Source organism: Sander vitreus, chromosome 22, assembly GCF_031162955.1.
Source record: "Sander vitreus isolate 19-12246 chromosome 22, sanVit1, whole genome shotgun sequence".
Classification (NCBI taxonomy): Eukaryota; Metazoa; Chordata; class Actinopteri; order Perciformes; family Percidae; genus Sander; species Sander vitreus.
The window spans coordinates 9,166,374-9,182,404 of record NC_135876.1 but is presented as its reverse complement, the minus strand read 5'-3'; the positions used below and the strand labels follow the sequence as shown (position 1 = coordinate 9,182,404).

Here is a 16,031-nt window from a genome sequence, read left to right as displayed (position 1 = left end):
CCCACGCAAACAACATCGTGACGTCTGCTGCTACAACTGGGAGGAGGAGGAGGAGGATGATGATGTTGATGATGATGATGTTGTTGTTGTTGTTGTGACAACCCCGTTTTAGCGCGAATTTATAACTCCTAATCTGAAAGATTAATCTTGTAACATAAAACATAGTATGTTAGTTTGTTTATAATTGCTTAAATTGGGTCACTGTATTTTGAAAGGTTTTTACTTACCGGAAATCCTACTATGCTCTCATACTTGCATTGACGCAAACTTGATCAATTTCAAATTGTTCTGCAGTTACTGACTGTGGCCACTGGAAGTCAGGAGCAACCATTGCATGGCTGTTTTAAGGGGATATGTTGCAGGGTTTTATATTGTTTGAAAGCAAGATAATACAGATACTAATATTATTAGTATGAGCATGAATGTGAATACCCTTGATGATATATGTGACATAATAATTTAATTTCTCCACTTGCCTCCAACTAGCATCGGGAGCTAGCATCAAGGCAAGGAGACTCTTGAAGGGCCGCTACAAAATTGAGGGGAGGGTCATGGTTCATTTTGAAAGGAATATCCAAAATGTTTCACTTTTTGTATCTGCCTTATTGCGTGGTAGATGATTATACATTGCCCTGCAGTGTTTTTTGTGCGTTACTACACCCATGTCTATTTCGTTTTGCTGAATTTATGTTTTATTGCAGCTTGGCCACCAGCAAGGCTACAAGCAAATTACTTGATATGTGATATCTAGTATGTCTGACTTTGTACCATTTATTACTGTATAATAATATTATTTTAGGTTAAAAACACTAAAAACAAAGTGCATTTCACTTCGGCTGCAACAACAGGTAAGGAGAGGCACGTTGCGTGGTGGTCCCATGGTAGTGTTGACGAACTGACCGAAGAGCCGGTTAATTAACCCGATCGTGTCACTGAACCGGGAGAATCGAGTGCCATACGTCAATGAACCGACTCACTCCTGTTTTCTTAATACATCCATGCATTCGTGCCGTTGTGTGTAGCTGGTATTCTTCTGCTAGACTGCTACTGTGTGTGTAGTAATCTAGCTCATTAACGCCTCCAGTGGAGTGGTGGTAGAATCAATCAGGAAATCGCCTTGACCGCGCACCAGGCTACTGAACGAGACCAAGGACCGTAACCGAGGGTACCTACGAGACCAGACTAACCTACGACCGTCCGGTTGAACCGACTCGCGTAAAAGAGTCGGTTGTCCCATCACTATCCCGTGGATGTGTGGCCATCTCTCCCGTATTGATAATCGTAAGTGTTCCTGCCATTTAGTGGACATAGTGCGTTATTACACGCCACTAACATCAAGCCAGAGACAATAATATATAAATACTTCCGGATTAGTTCTTCAAAGTAAAACTGTTTCAGTAGCCAAAGATGTAGTTGTTCACTGTGACCACTGAAAGGCAATATCAATTTAATATATCATGATTTATAAATGCGCTTATCTCAACCATCAGCTTTACACTGCAAAAAAACCTAACGTGAAATTCACAGTAAATAAGTGGCAGAGATCGGCAAGTAACTTACTAAGTTACTTGTCAATTTCTGCAACTACAGTATCACTGAATAAATGTTATTTCATATTTCATATGTATTAAAAATTGAGTGAAGTATGTTCATTTTCTTTTTGATGCGCATAAGAAGACAAAGTCCCAAGTCAGTTACAATTTGGCTGACATAATTGGTTGTGAAAATACATTCAGTATTTCTTTATTTTCATGACAAGAAGACAGCATCAAACATGAATAAAAAAAACTTGTAATAATAATTTGACATAAAAAATATTGAAGCAGAAGCTGGCTATGGTTTTGTAGGTTAAATCGATTTTTTTTATGTACTTGCATTGCATATCATATTTACAATAAAATTAAAATATGAATAAGATGACCAAAACATGTACAAAACATAAAGCAATGCCACAGTAATCGGTGAAAACAACTTATTTAAACAACAATTATATGTACTTTGAAAAATGTATTAGGCCATTTCCTTAACAGTCAGTACATTTTTACAACCTGCTCTTAAGACAGAGTGAACTTTTAGTGTACATCGTTGTAAACATGCATTTTACAAATGAAGCTTACTGATGATAATTGCTTCCAGAGATTCTCCTTGTTTAACATTTATAGCACCAAATAGTATATCAAATCAATAATATAACAATAAACTTTACTTATAAAGCACTTTTCAAAGCAATGTTACAAAGTGGTGAAAGTAGTAAATGGTGGAACCAGGTTGAAAACAGTTCAGGACGTAGACAAATAAAAGCAGACATTTTAAGTAATACAAAAATTGCATTGAAAAGAATAAACAAGAAAGAATAACATCTCCATATCCAATGATAATATAAGACAAATACAATAACAATAATAAACAAATAAGTAAAAAAAAAAAAAATGAAGCTGTGATTCAATTAGTAAAAGTTTTTTTTTTTATAATTTAAAAAAAATAAAAAAAAATAAAAAAAATTGAGAAGTGATTTAAAGCGTAACTCTCGCCAAAATGTAACCTAGGGTCTTTTTGTCAATGTACCCGAGTCAAATGTTCGTTTAAAAGCATATTTAGGACGGAAGCGCCACTTTTAAGATTTACCGTATTTTCATTTTTCCATCAAATGGCCTTTTGAATGGGAGTAATAGGGGCACTTTTATGATAGCCTCAAAATAGCCATTTTTAAAACACTAAGAAGGCTCGACACAACATGAAACTTTGCTCCAAGTATCACCAGGGGCTCTACACCTTAACTACACCGGTGCACAAGGGATATCCTAAATCTGTGGCTACTTGTTTTGATATCGACTCGTTTTGACTGCCGAGCTGGTAGTGGCCTGAAACAACAAGAGCTACGGTGAGTTGTTCAAAACCTCTCTTTTTAGTAAACTCTGGGTCCACAAACAATGTTCTCAATGCTGGAGTTCATGTGTAGAGCCCCTGGTGATACTTGGAGCAAAGTTTCATGTTGTGTCGAGCCTTCTTAGTGTCTTAAAAATAGATATTTTGAGGCTAGCATAAAAGTGCCCCTAGCTCTCCCATGCAAAAGGCCATTTGACCGAAAAACAAAAATACGGTAAATCTTAAAAGTGGCGCTTCCGTCCTAAATATGCTTTTAAACGAAAGTTTGACTCGTACATTCACAAAAAGACCCTAGGTTGCATTTTGGCGAGAGTTACGCTTTAATAGATGTTACTGATTCTGCAAGTCTCAGACCCTCAGGCAGGAACTAGGGCTGATAGGATCATGCCGGGCAGCTGCATTTTGTACCAGCTGCACTCTGTGGTAAGCAGCACTTCGTCAAAGGTCCCAGAGAGGCAGGAAATGCAAGCTGATGGCTTTTTTGCTGAAACCTTAATACAATGAGTTACAATAATTTAGCAGAGAAGAAATAAAAGCATAGCTTCTTGAGATCAGGCTGATGAACGAAACAATCTAATCTTTGAGATGCTCCTTAGTTGATGGAAACATGTTTTTCAAAAGAAAGGTCGATGTCAAATACCATACGCAGGTTTCTGGCTGTAGGTTTTGAAATTTGAAGACAAGAATCCAAGATGGTTTTGTAAAATAGGGTTGTACTTTGGGGGACCGAAGAGAATTATTTCCAATTTGCTTTTATTTAACAGGAGAAGGGTTTGGGGACATTGTTTATGATATGTCCTAGGATGGAGCCTTGGGGAACACCACAGGTCAAAGAGGCCAGTGATGAGGAGGCATTGTCCATTGCTACTCAGAAACACGTGTTTGATAAGTAAAATATAACACATTTTAGTGTAGTATGCCTCAAGGTGATCCAATACTGAGTGATCCGCAGTGTCAAATGCAGAGCTCAGATCCAGAATAATTCAAAATGAACAATCCCCAGCATTAGCTTTAAGTAAAGGGTCAATTGTTCCTTTGATTAGAGAAGATTCAGTACTATGACGTTCACGGAAACCTGATTGAATATTGTCTCAAATATTATACGTATTCAACTCTTAGTAAACAATATGGAACTGAATACTTTTTTTTTTTTGAAGAAACTAACTAAAGTACAAAACCACAGCGGGGACACAGTGTACGGCTTTTTAGTGTAAAATCTACAAAAGGCATTTAGGCAAACTTATTAATCCATTATGTAAACATTAGTGAATTGTATTTGATATAGTCATTGCTTTGTCCAATGTCTATGACTTCAATGGAAATGTATACAGCTTCATTTCCCAGGGACCAACAAACAAGTGGTCATCGTAATATGATGGAAATACCAATATTAGCAGAACCATGGAGAACGCATAGTGCTATATAAGTACTCCCACCCTTTCATGTAGGCATTCTGACTAATGAGACAGATGTTATTAGCTGCTGCAATTTTTCCACAAAAACCAAAGACCTCGAGTCAAGCCACACTAGTTTCAATTAATGCCTTGGAGACTGTGCAGTTCAATCAAACTGTGCAGTTCAATAACCTAAAGTCTTAATAATCATGGCACTTGAGTCACATAAAGTCATTTGTTGGTGTCACATTAACTATCTACATGTTAGGACATGTTTGACAATATCTGTATCCTATGGCTTTATACTATTGGCACATAGTACATATACATTGTAGCATGGCTGCCAGACTAGATGTTGCATGCTCATGCGGTATTCTGAGGAGAATCATTGGTCCTCAGGATACATCACTGGAAGGGGCAGATGCTGAGAGGTTAGGGAGAGGTGTGTCGCTGTGAGGTGGCCTTAAACTCATGGTATTGAAGAAGCTCACCACCTGACCTGGGACTTCTGCCAAGACGCTCTGAGCAAGCATTTCTTGAGGACACTAAAGAGAAGGAGTAGAGAGAGACAGAATGATAAACATATACAACAACATTTACAAGGAAATAGCATCACTACAGATGTCCATATGGTTACAGGCTTAATAAAAAAAGTTTGGTAGAAGATTGGAAAAAAACCTTCGCTTTAAATTAAGTAAATATATAATTTAAAGGTCCCACGACATGGTGCTCTTTGGATGCTTTTATATAGACCTTAGTGGTCCCCTAATACTGTATCTGAAGTCTCTTTTATATAGACCTTAGTGGTCCCCTAATACTGTATCTGAAGTCTCTTTTATATAGACCTTAGTGGTCCCCTAATACTGTATCTGAAGTCTCTTTTATATAGGCCTTAGTGGTCCCCTAATACTGTATCTGAAGTCTCTTTAATATAGACCTTAGTGGTCCCCTAATACTGTATCTGAAGTCTCTTTTATATAGGCCTTAATGGTCCCCTAATACTGTATCTGAAGTCTCTTTTATATAGGCCTTAGTGGTCCCCTAATACTGTATCTGAAGTCTCTTTTATATAGACCTTAGTGGTCCCCTAATACTGTATCTGAAGTCTCTTTTATATAGGTTTAATCTGTACAAAAAAGTTTGTTTTTTTAAAACTAGGGGTGTTAAAGTAACTTTGGTTTTTCTCAACCTGGACCCTATTTTCCTATGCTTTTGTGTGAAAGTGACTGATGTGAACAACAATCTTTGAAATTGGTCCAGTATTGAATGAGAACGCTGTGACCCGGCAGCCACAAACCAGGCTGTAATCCTATGGGGCAAATGTGCATCGCCAATTTCGTCACGTAAAAGTGCTGTTTTTGCCACTGACAGGTTCAGATTATTATTCTTAGTGTCTGACACCATTATGGAAAGGATCCCTAAAGAGATAGACCGGTTTTGAAAGAGTAAAATCTCTTATTTAACCAGAAACAGCTCAGGGCTCGCTATCGATAAACCCACCAGACTCCATTTAAATAATCAATACTTTTAGTGTGTATAAATCCAACATATTTCCACATGTAAAATAGGTGAATTAAGGGTTTATTTCAACCAAACCAGAGTGGTGATTGTTGGAACAGTCAACAGGAAGTGCTTGCAGGCCGTGTTGAAACTGTAAACAAAGAGGGAGGAAGACTGAGGGCTAAGGACTAGGCTAAAGCTAGTCTCGCTTTGCCAGACCTTCCTCCACAGCGCTGCGGAGGAAGGCCTGGCTAATCCACACAGCATTCCAGGGATGGAAGAAAAACGTGCTCTAGTTTATTGGCATTTCTTTAAACCAATCACAATCGTCTGGGGCGGTGCGAAGTTCGCATAGAGCCGCTGCAAAATAGCCTCGGGAAGGAACTTGTTTTGGTGGAACGTGTACGTTCAAAAGTTGTTTTAGTCGTGCAACAGAAAACTCAGATTGGACAGATAGTCTAGCTAGCTGTCTGGATTTACCCTGCAGAGATCTGAGGAGCAGTTAACCATAGTCCTCAGAAATCCACCGGAGTTTAGAATTTCAACACAAAGAAAGCGGAAGGTAACGGACATCGGCAAAAATACATGCATCCGGCAGAATTTCCTGCGGCACCGGAGCAATCCCGGAAGTGGAACTTCTTGGATATAGACTAGGCTAAAGTTAATTCCTTATCAGCAATTACTACGCAGCAGTCTGTATTAGGCAATATCTAGGTTATCGGTAGGGGAAAAAAATGATTTTTGGAAGTTGTGAATTGATTCAGAATCTTAGAAGATAAGACTAGCAATTCTTACATTAATCAATTCTTTCCAACACCCCTAGTGAAAACCACTATTTGCAGTTTTATGGAGCATTATGTGCCGGACTATATCTAGGATGTGAGCAGTCTCCAGGAAACCAAAAAGAAAAACTGAAAGAAACAGGGTGGTGAATTAAGCCAACTAGGTTGCATAACAGCTTTGGACAGATGCAGGGAAGAAGGGGAATGGGGTTAGTTAGGTGCTGGAGGTACTCCTACATTTCTAGGAAGGAGTGGGTTCGCTGGGGGGCTTCAGGTCAAATAAATTGAAGAAGGAGGCCACTTGGTCAGGCAACTCTGCCAGTACGCTTTGGGCAAGGGCTGCAATGCCTGCCTGAAATAAGATGTTTAGACATTCAAATGTATGCAGTAATTAAGAAATGAATTTTAAAGAAACTTATGTCTACAAACACTTTGCTTTATGATATAGCTTACATTCTGGAACTGCCTGAATGGCACGAACTGTACGATGTCCCGCAGGGCAGCCTCGCCTACAGCAGAGTGTAAAATTCCATTGTCTCCATCCAGGAACTCCATGGCACTGAAGTCCGCCCCCCCTACTCCAACAATGATGATGGACATGGGCAGACGAGAGGCGTTGACGATGGCACTGCGCGTCTGATCCATGTCTGTGATCACTCCGTCAGTGATGATCAGCAGAACAAAGTATTGCTGTGAAACATTGACACAAGAGGGAACGACACAAGAAACAGTATGAATTAAGTGGAAGTGGTTTTCACCTTCACTCACTCGTATTGTGTGGAAAAATATGAACTGATTATTGAGATTATTTTGTCTCTGTTTAGTGGTTACTTTCAAGCCAAAACTACGGGAACAAACATTTGCGCACAACAGCCACAACTATACTACTTTGATTATTTTAAACTTCCAGCAACTCACAGAGGCCGTCTCCTGCTGTAAGGCTTGCAGGCCAAAATTGGCTACATGGTTGATGATTGGGGAAAAGTTTGTGGGACCGTAAAGCTTCACCTGGGGCAGGCAATGCTGGTAGGCTTGGACAACACCCTCTATACCTAAAACACACACACACACACACACACACACACACACACAGGTTAACAAAACTAAGTCTTAAGGGACATTGAGTACCATTTTATACATATTTCCATGTAATTCAGCACAATTGCAAATTGACAGCCCTCTGCAACTTGATGATCCATTTATAGGACAAACAGCTGAGCGATTCAAATTTCTGGTGAAATGTTGAAACAATTATGTTAGAGAAGTGATTGATCTTTTCTATTTCTATCTCTATTTCTATTCTATCTACAACAATAAAACAGTAATATGCTGCAAATCTATTTGTGCTTGACAAATGACTGAAACGCCAATTGGTAATTAAAATTGTTGTCACATTTTCTGGTGACTGACTGATAAATTGATTAATCATTTCTCCACTAGTTGTTGCAGAAGTTACATGCTGCTTTGAATATCCCAGGCCACATTTTCCGTAGCCACCAAATCTGTGAACAGCAAAATGTCCTACATGTCACGATCTGTCTCATGAAACATGAATTCACAGCAGCTTCAGTCTATTATTACCTGCACAAAACGGATTTGATGGGTTGAAGTTGATGGGAAACTCGTGGGAGACCTGCAAAACACAACTATTAATCTAGATCTCACAACAATTTGCCTGAGATGACCTTAGTTGCATCGATACATATCAATATCCAAGTATGTTTTGAACTAACTACCACAAACAATAACTAACTAAATAACACAAACAATCACCTGCCATGAAGGAGGGAGCTGGGCTCCGAATCCAAAAGCAGGGAACATCTTGTCACTACAGGAGGTGAAACAAAATAGGTGTTATTGTCAAAGTAAGTTTACACATACAAAAGGATTAGACTGGAGACACGAGACATTTAAGGAAAGAGCTGCAGGCTCTAAATGACATTCCTGCTTCTCATAGTGAAATAGTAATGCATGTAAAGACTTATGATATGAACTAATGCCTAAATGTTGTGGGGGGTGAGACTATTCAACAGAGACCCATTATAATACATTTTGATCAACATGACATAAGCAATTGATAATGTAGGAAACAGCAGAGAATTGTACATAATCATTTGCATGGATGTACCAAAGCCTTTGCAACTTGTTCAAAGAAATGAGAAACTGCTTGTTTGATGTGCACAAGTGACACAATGATGTGAAGATTGAACAGGTAGTTTTGAGAATTTCAATTCTGATCTGAGAAATGTACCAAAGCGACTGAGAAAAACTAAATTGTGCCCTGCCTAGGGACTGCAGATGTAAATTAGCCTAAGGCTAACTCTGGTACAATGCATCAAATGGCGACATTTATGTAAAAAATTGTAGATGGTCCCTAACAAATAAAATGAATAAATAAATAAATAATAATTATCTGGTCTAATTAAAAAACAGATTTTGTGTCTAAGAAATGATGACTGAGATAATAAACGTAATGTATTACAGTGATTTTAGAAGACAGTACAAGACATTTCGCTCTCTCTATGCATGTTTAACCTGCTGCAGTCTTTACGTCAATCTGACCACATTCAATTCAGACTTCAGTGAATCTTGAGGGGCCGACACAAAAAGGTGACACCCACTGTTGGTGTTTCTTTTGTTGAAACATTTTAACTAACTCTTTTTTTGTCTTAAAGCTATAGTGCGTAGTTTCTGTCTCCCCCATGAGGAATTCTAAGTAATGACAACAAAACTGTCGGCGCGTCCACATGATACAAGCCTTCTGTGACCGTGCACCCCCAAGTAACCAAGGAGGACAGGGAGGATTAAAAAAACATGATGGACTCTTCAGAAGAGGTAATTATCGCTTGAGTTTCTGCGCGGGAAAGTCGCCAGACGCCACAATCTTCTGAACATAGCCATACTGAGAAATACAGAGAGAGTTGTGTGGAGCTGATAGTCTTAATAAACTTTGTAGCAACTCATTTGGCAATGGCTTGAATGTAATGGACGTTCAACAATATCAAAAAGTTACGCACTAAAGCTTTAAATATTCTAAATTGGTCTGTCTGCACAGGGAAGAAAAAGGAAATGTTATGCCTAAATGATTTATGGTGTATTGTTAGTCTACTTTGATACCAAAATAATACTTAATGTATAACAATCTATGCACCTGTCGTAGTCCTGGATGACATTGCCCACTGCCCAGATAGCTGCCAGGTATTCATTATAGCCCTGAGGGTTGATGTAATGGAGGGACTGAGGGGAGCTGGGATCCCCGTTGGAGCCTGTGAAATCAATAGCAATCTGGCCCGGATAAAAAAGGAGAATATCATTTAAGATAATGCTTTGACAACATCATTATAAATGTTTCCTGAACACATTAAATCCTCAATACGTACTGTAATAAAAATAAAAACATTAGCATGTAAATATTAGAGATATGTTTCGTTGTTTCTTCAAAGATTCATTAAAAAAAGACGGGAGTTCACAAAAATGTGTAGTACTCACAGTGAAGTTAATCTGACAGCCGCCCATTATGTAATCCAGAAAGGTATATTCCTTCACTATCTGAAAGTAAGTATTGGTGACAGAAAAATATTTATTTGTTCAAAAATAAGCAAGATAAAAACACATCTGTATACAATATTTTAGATAATTTTGTGGTGTTTAACTGTTTAAGTCATCTGAACATCTCTAGATCTTGTAACTGTCTTCATGTGGAGTATGCATGTACTGAACAAAGAAAACAAATACAGAAATATATATGAAACCACAGTACCTTGCATTTTTTTACAACAATAATACCAGAGTTTTTGTATCCTTTCTTCTTCTGTTTCTTCTTACTATTGGTGCATTCAAACTCGGCCTGAGAGGAGCACAAACACACCACACAACTGTCAGACACAGCTACTTTAGCTTGGAGAGAATCCCTTTTTGTTTTTGGTTATGCATCAGGAAAAATTCAAAAACTGACAAACGTGCACACACAGAGCGCGAGAGAGAGAGAGAGAGAGAGAGAGAGAGAGAGAGAGAGAGAGAGAGTGCTCACCGCATATGTTTGTGTTGCCTGCTGTATTTGGGAGAGTGTGGTCTCAAAGGATCCAATAAAGTCGTGCGATCCGCTGCTGTTGTAGTCATAACACTCTACCTGGGAAACGCGACAGTTAGGAGAAACAAGACAAATCCAGTCAATTCTTTTGAGCAAAAAAAAAAAAGTTGATATTTAACTGATAAACTATCATCAGTGTGTAATAAATCAAAGCAGATGGGACAAAAGCATGCTTTGGGATGTGAAGCTTCAAAGGTGAGGCAACACCCTGATATTAAAAAAAAATCTAATAAACACACACACACACACACAAGCCTCCTATTTGACAGAAGGGTAAAGGTCCCACTACCTCCCCCTATCTGCACACTGCAGCTACTGAGTGCCTTCAGTGTTGAGAGAACAGACAAAAGACAAACAAGTCTAGACAGCGTATGGAGCAACCAGTACGGATTAGTCAATCAATAAGATGAATAGCTAAGAAAGCTCATGAATACCTATAAAAAGGGATCCATCTTAACGGAAAGCATCTAACCTTTAGGGAAATTGTCCCATTGGTTGACTTACCTGTTGATCCATATAATTACTTTTTTTTCAGGTAATTTAAATAATAAATATGCTGAGTGACAGTGGGCCATAGCACAAACAGAAAAATGTGTTCCTTTTCATCGTTTGACCTACAGATTTATAGATTTCATATGCATTAACAATAAAATATATTTAACATTAAATACCTGATGGAGCCAGATCTGTGATCAACAACACATTAGCATCACACATGAGGTTCATATAAATTAGCAAGTTTTGTTGTTTTGTATTTCATCATTATTTGTTAACTGACAAAAAAAAAAAAAACTACTAGACCTAACTGGATATCTTGACTTATATTTAAGCTTTACACACACTTAATGTTCTTGTTCAGTCAGTTCAGTTTTGAATTAATGATAGTGCCTCGTTGTGTCATCAAATTGTCACTGAATAGTCAATGTTCAACCAGGGACACAGGATGATTGTGGTGACAATGCTTTCATTTAACAGGTAAGTTGACCAGTGAGCCAAACTCCTCAAGTTGTTTGAAGTATTCCTTTAAGATAGATATAGATGCGTCAAGGACTTTGGCCCGTCCTATCACAGACACTGCATCCTTCACGTGAAGAGCACTCACGGTGGAGACAGTAAACTCACTTGCACTGTTGACTGGAAAGCATCTCTTCCTGACAAGTGTGCTTTTACGGGGTTAGAGGATGGAAACAAAACACAACATACATAAACTAATGCTAAAATACATGTCCTTATTTGTACCAAGATTATCAGACTCTTAGATTGCAGAGGCAACCAATAAAACATAGGCAGGGTTCCCATTGTGGCCTTGATTCGGTCTTTCTGTGATTTTACATGACAAAATAAAAAATGCTTCAGTGATCGAAAATGTTTTTTCGTTGTTCAACCGTGATTTCCACTGCAGCTGGGATAAAAAACAAACAAAAAAAAAACAACATCTTTCACATTAATGTATGAAACAAGAAGCTGTAAAATGCATTTGGTCTATTCTTTAAGATGATCCTATTGGTGACATTCCCCTTATCAGTTTTGTCAAATCTCACAGGATTCTGCTTGGAAAAGAAAACAATTTCTAAAAAAAAAACTGTAATTTATTCGGTAAAGTTAATAAATAAGAGACTGCCATTAGTAATTAGTAGCCTATAAACTTTTACATTCTAAAAGCCGTTCCAGTCACCATTTCATATAAATGTACCCGACACTCCTCCCAATAGCAACCCTGCATATGAGAACATATTGTCTGTAAGAAGACAGACAGTAGAAAAAGGCTGCTGTGTCATCAGTCACAAAGCCATACATTCAATATGTGTGTGTGTGTGTGTGTGTGTGTGTGTGTGTGTGTGTGTGTGTGTGTGTGTGTGTGTGTGTGTGTGTGTGTGTGTGTGTGTGTGTACCTTTATCGATTTCTCCACGTCACCGCCGCAGAGTGACTGCAGTGGGATTCGGAATGGTCTCCATACTGGGTTTAGGGTATTTTTGATCACCTGCATAACAGCACAGATTAACAGGTTGACATGCATGCAACTTTAAAAACTTCAAAGTGTCGATACAAATTCTAGTTATGAGAGTTAGGGTTAGTATATCCGTACCTCTGTCCTGTGAGCAAGCTGCCATCCAGTTTCTGTCGGCTTGTAAAATTCCAGGAACGGGTCGGACTTGCCAAAGAAATCCTGGAAATACGTAAGAAAATAACATGCAGCTGAATCAAATTAATTACTTACTACTGCTTAGTAATTAGGTCATGTTTTAGCATTTGCGGAATGAAAATTCCAAAGTGGTGAACGGCAGCCTGGCCATAGATAGGGCAGAGGTTATAATTTATAGTTCAACGTTAGATTTCATGTGTTGATGGCAGCACTGCAACACTAGACGGATGAATAATAACTTTCAATCTTTCATTCATTGCTCTATATCGAATGAGCTGAAGGTTAGTAATGGAATGGCTTTTCTAGATGTGTGTTACAAAAAAAAGCAGCAGATAACTGAGAATTTTTTTTTCTCAACTTGCTTAATTTGCCTTCACTGTCAACAAACTTGTAGGAGAAGGCCCCAAAAAGCCAAGCTGACCAATCACAGGTCTTACAATCTCCACATGGTGTGGTTGAAGCTGCCGTAGCCTTGAAGTGTAGTCGTTTAGTAGTGAAAATAACAATTTAGAGAATACTTTTCTATTCATCCTTATCTCCAGTAGCAAAGACCACATCAACACTTCCAATTTTTTTTTTTACTCCAGTAGGATCTTCTACAATATTTTAATATTTCTGAATTCCTAAAAATGATACAAATGTGCAGTAGCAATCAATACCTTTTTATCCAGTTTTCTACCTGCAACTTCAAAATCCACCACTCTGTTGTCTGTTCTTTCTTCGGCACATATCTACAAAACAAGACATAGCATTGTGTTAAAATATCAAATAAGGTGCAAATATACCAAGGGACACATGTACACTTAGAATCAAATACCCTTAATGCTCTACAGTAAATGTCATTGCCAATCTGAATTAGTGACTTACAGTGATGGTACCTTTCCCTGCAGGTTTCTTGTCCTTCATGACAAGTGGTCTTGTTAGTTTCCTTGAGGACACAACCTGGACAGAAAAACACTTTTCTGAACAACTGTTATCTTATTAATCACTGGAAATGCCACAGCCCCAACACCACTTCCAATGATAATTCTACAGAATAGGAAAATTCCTTATATGTTATTTGTTATGCTTAACCGGGATGAAGAGAACGAAGCATGCTGAATAAGCTTTGTGATTGAATGACTATTTGTTAAAAAAAAAAAAAACGGGCTAACCTGTCCCAAGGTACACTCCAGTTCTCCCAGGAAGTCAGCATCTTGCAGACTGCAGTTGACGGTGTCAATGTCATATATTTCAAACCTCAGCTTCTGCACCATCTCAAAGTAGTAGTCAACGACAAAAGTCTTGGAAAACTTGGGATTAAGGCAGTTCTCGATTTTCTCTGTCCGGCCAATCTAACACAGATACATGTTTCAGAGTCAAGGACTTTTCTTGTACATAATCAAACCCCCTTTGACTCACAGCAGCTACTGACATTTCCAAAGTGACAGCAAAAACGGTTGACCCCCTTCAAAAATGTCTCTAAATACTGGAAATACTTAATTTTTTTTTTAAATGAGGAGGATAATTTTGGCCTTGTAGATCAGCCTTTTGACCTACTAACCTCACACCAGTGAGGCCCTGAGCTGTTCATGAGGAGCACACATTGAGGGTCAGACTTTGAGAATGCATCCATGTCGAGCAGATTCTCACAGGAGATGCTCAGCGCCACCTTGGTCACACAGTCAGTGACCTTTGGTGCCGGGGTTCCAACTGCTGCCATCACAGGCTGGAGGACACACACTCACACACGCGAACTGACCAACAGAAACACAAATAAACAGTCATACACAAACAGAAGGGAACATACACACACCGACCCATAACATTAGTCATCCAGGTTATGACTGAGCTATGACTATACTGAGAGCAGCAGCCATCTGCATTTTGTGAGAGTGAGACACTTGTTCCATCCTCTTGTTTATTTAGCAGACGTTATATTGTTTAGCTAGTTTCCAAGGTTTGGCAGTTGACACGCCCAGATAGAGCCTATGGACCAAGTAAACTGCATTCAAGAATGTTATATATGTGTTTATTAATAGAAATAGAATAGTGTAGAACACATAAGAGATCGTATGATTCGTTTTGTAAATTCGCAAACACATGATGTACTTACCGCCCCTTTAGTTAAATAAAAATGTGACGTTAGGATTTTTGTAAGCCAGTGCGCAGTGGTGACTACCGGGAGTTGCTATCCAGTAGATGAGAGTCATATGATCGTACCAACCAAACTAGCGTTAGCGGATGCCTGAATACATGTCGAAATCAAAGTAAAACATTCGCCCTTGTTTTATGCGGTCTGTCCCATAGATGTAGCTTGCTACATATGCTCTGTCCATTATAAAGAGAATCCTCAACGCTAGTTAGTTAACTTAAGGAGCGTTACGTTACAGCGGCCGTCCCGAAAGACACTTCACACACGTTTATTGCTGTTAAAATAGTGTAACTGGTAACTTGTATCTAACGTGAACGAGTTAACTATGCCTATTTTGTTTCGGCTAATGTTAACGTTAAAGGCCAGATACGTAACGTAACATAACGTAAAGTATCGTTACCATTTCAGTCCTTTAAGTAACATAGTAACGTTAGATACTGTCTATCTAATAGATAGTAAAACCTTTAACGTTACATCTATATTTATTTTGGGAGCGAAAACGACACAATGTAAAAAGGAGTCTTTATTTTATGTCTTACCTTGTTAGCTAACTTAGCTAGCTGTGTGTGCTGTGGTTTGGTGTTTGTAGTGTTGACAGAAGAGCTAGTAAGCTAAGTGGGCGGTGCCTTGTGTACTGTTTCCAGTACAGAGACACCCGCTGCAGACAAGAGCAAGAGTGCCCTTATTTTGTAGGTTTTAACCTTAATATTTACAGTCAATGGCTTTAACCATAGTAAAGCTTGTCAAAAAAGGCAAAAAAGTATAAGTTACATCATTCGGTGTATAAAATGGTCATAAACACAGCTTCAGAGAAGTGGAAATTTGATTTAATATTAAAAATGTGGAGAGACTGTGTAGTTTCACTTTGAGAGTCATGCGGTGAACCCAAAGGCCTAATTTCCCCAGTCATACAGAATTACCTGGATATGAAGACCAGTCAAAGCTGTCAGACAAAAAGGGAGTTCCACAAAGCATAATATGCCCCACATCAAAATGAGCACCAAGAGGAGAACTGTTTTTTTAATCAGAATCTGAAAAGATGTATTGCCCGGTAAGTAGTACTTACTAGGAATTTGCTTTGGTTTGGTGCATACATATAAA

The 16,031-nt window shown here is 38.5% G+C and overlaps 1 protein-coding gene across 2 annotated transcripts; it reads right to left on the bottom strand.

Annotated features, from left to right (window-relative positions):
• Positions 1 to 1,700: 1,700 nt before the first annotated feature.
• Positions 1,701 to 15,559, bottom strand: LOC144536930 (copine-3-like). 2 transcript variants are annotated; one of them, XM_078280277.1, is made up of 17 exons: positions 15,470 to 15,559; positions 14,340 to 14,532; positions 13,951 to 14,130; positions 13,664 to 13,738; positions 13,456 to 13,527; positions 12,740 to 12,820; positions 12,545 to 12,634; positions 10,593 to 10,691; positions 10,323 to 10,409; positions 10,052 to 10,111; positions 9,714 to 9,847; positions 8,336 to 8,390; positions 8,144 to 8,195; positions 7,481 to 7,614; positions 7,016 to 7,252; positions 6,800 to 6,914; positions 4,734 to 4,825 (listed from the first exon to the last, which is right to left on the bottom strand). In XM_078280277.1, exons 2-16 carry the CDS (start codon positions 14,496 to 14,498, stop codon positions 6,804 to 6,806), a joined length of 1,626 nt encoding a protein of 541 aa, XP_078136403.1. In that variant the 5' UTR covers positions 14,499 to 14,532; positions 15,470 to 15,559; the 3' UTR covers positions 4,734 to 4,825; positions 6,800 to 6,803. The 2 variants fall into 2 exon arrangements, with proteins under 2 accessions (XP_078136402.1, XP_078136403.1); XM_078280276.1 differs by lacking the exon at positions 6,800 to 6,914 and having other exon boundaries at positions 1,701 to 4,825.
• Positions 15,560 to 16,031: the final 472 nt, after the last annotated feature.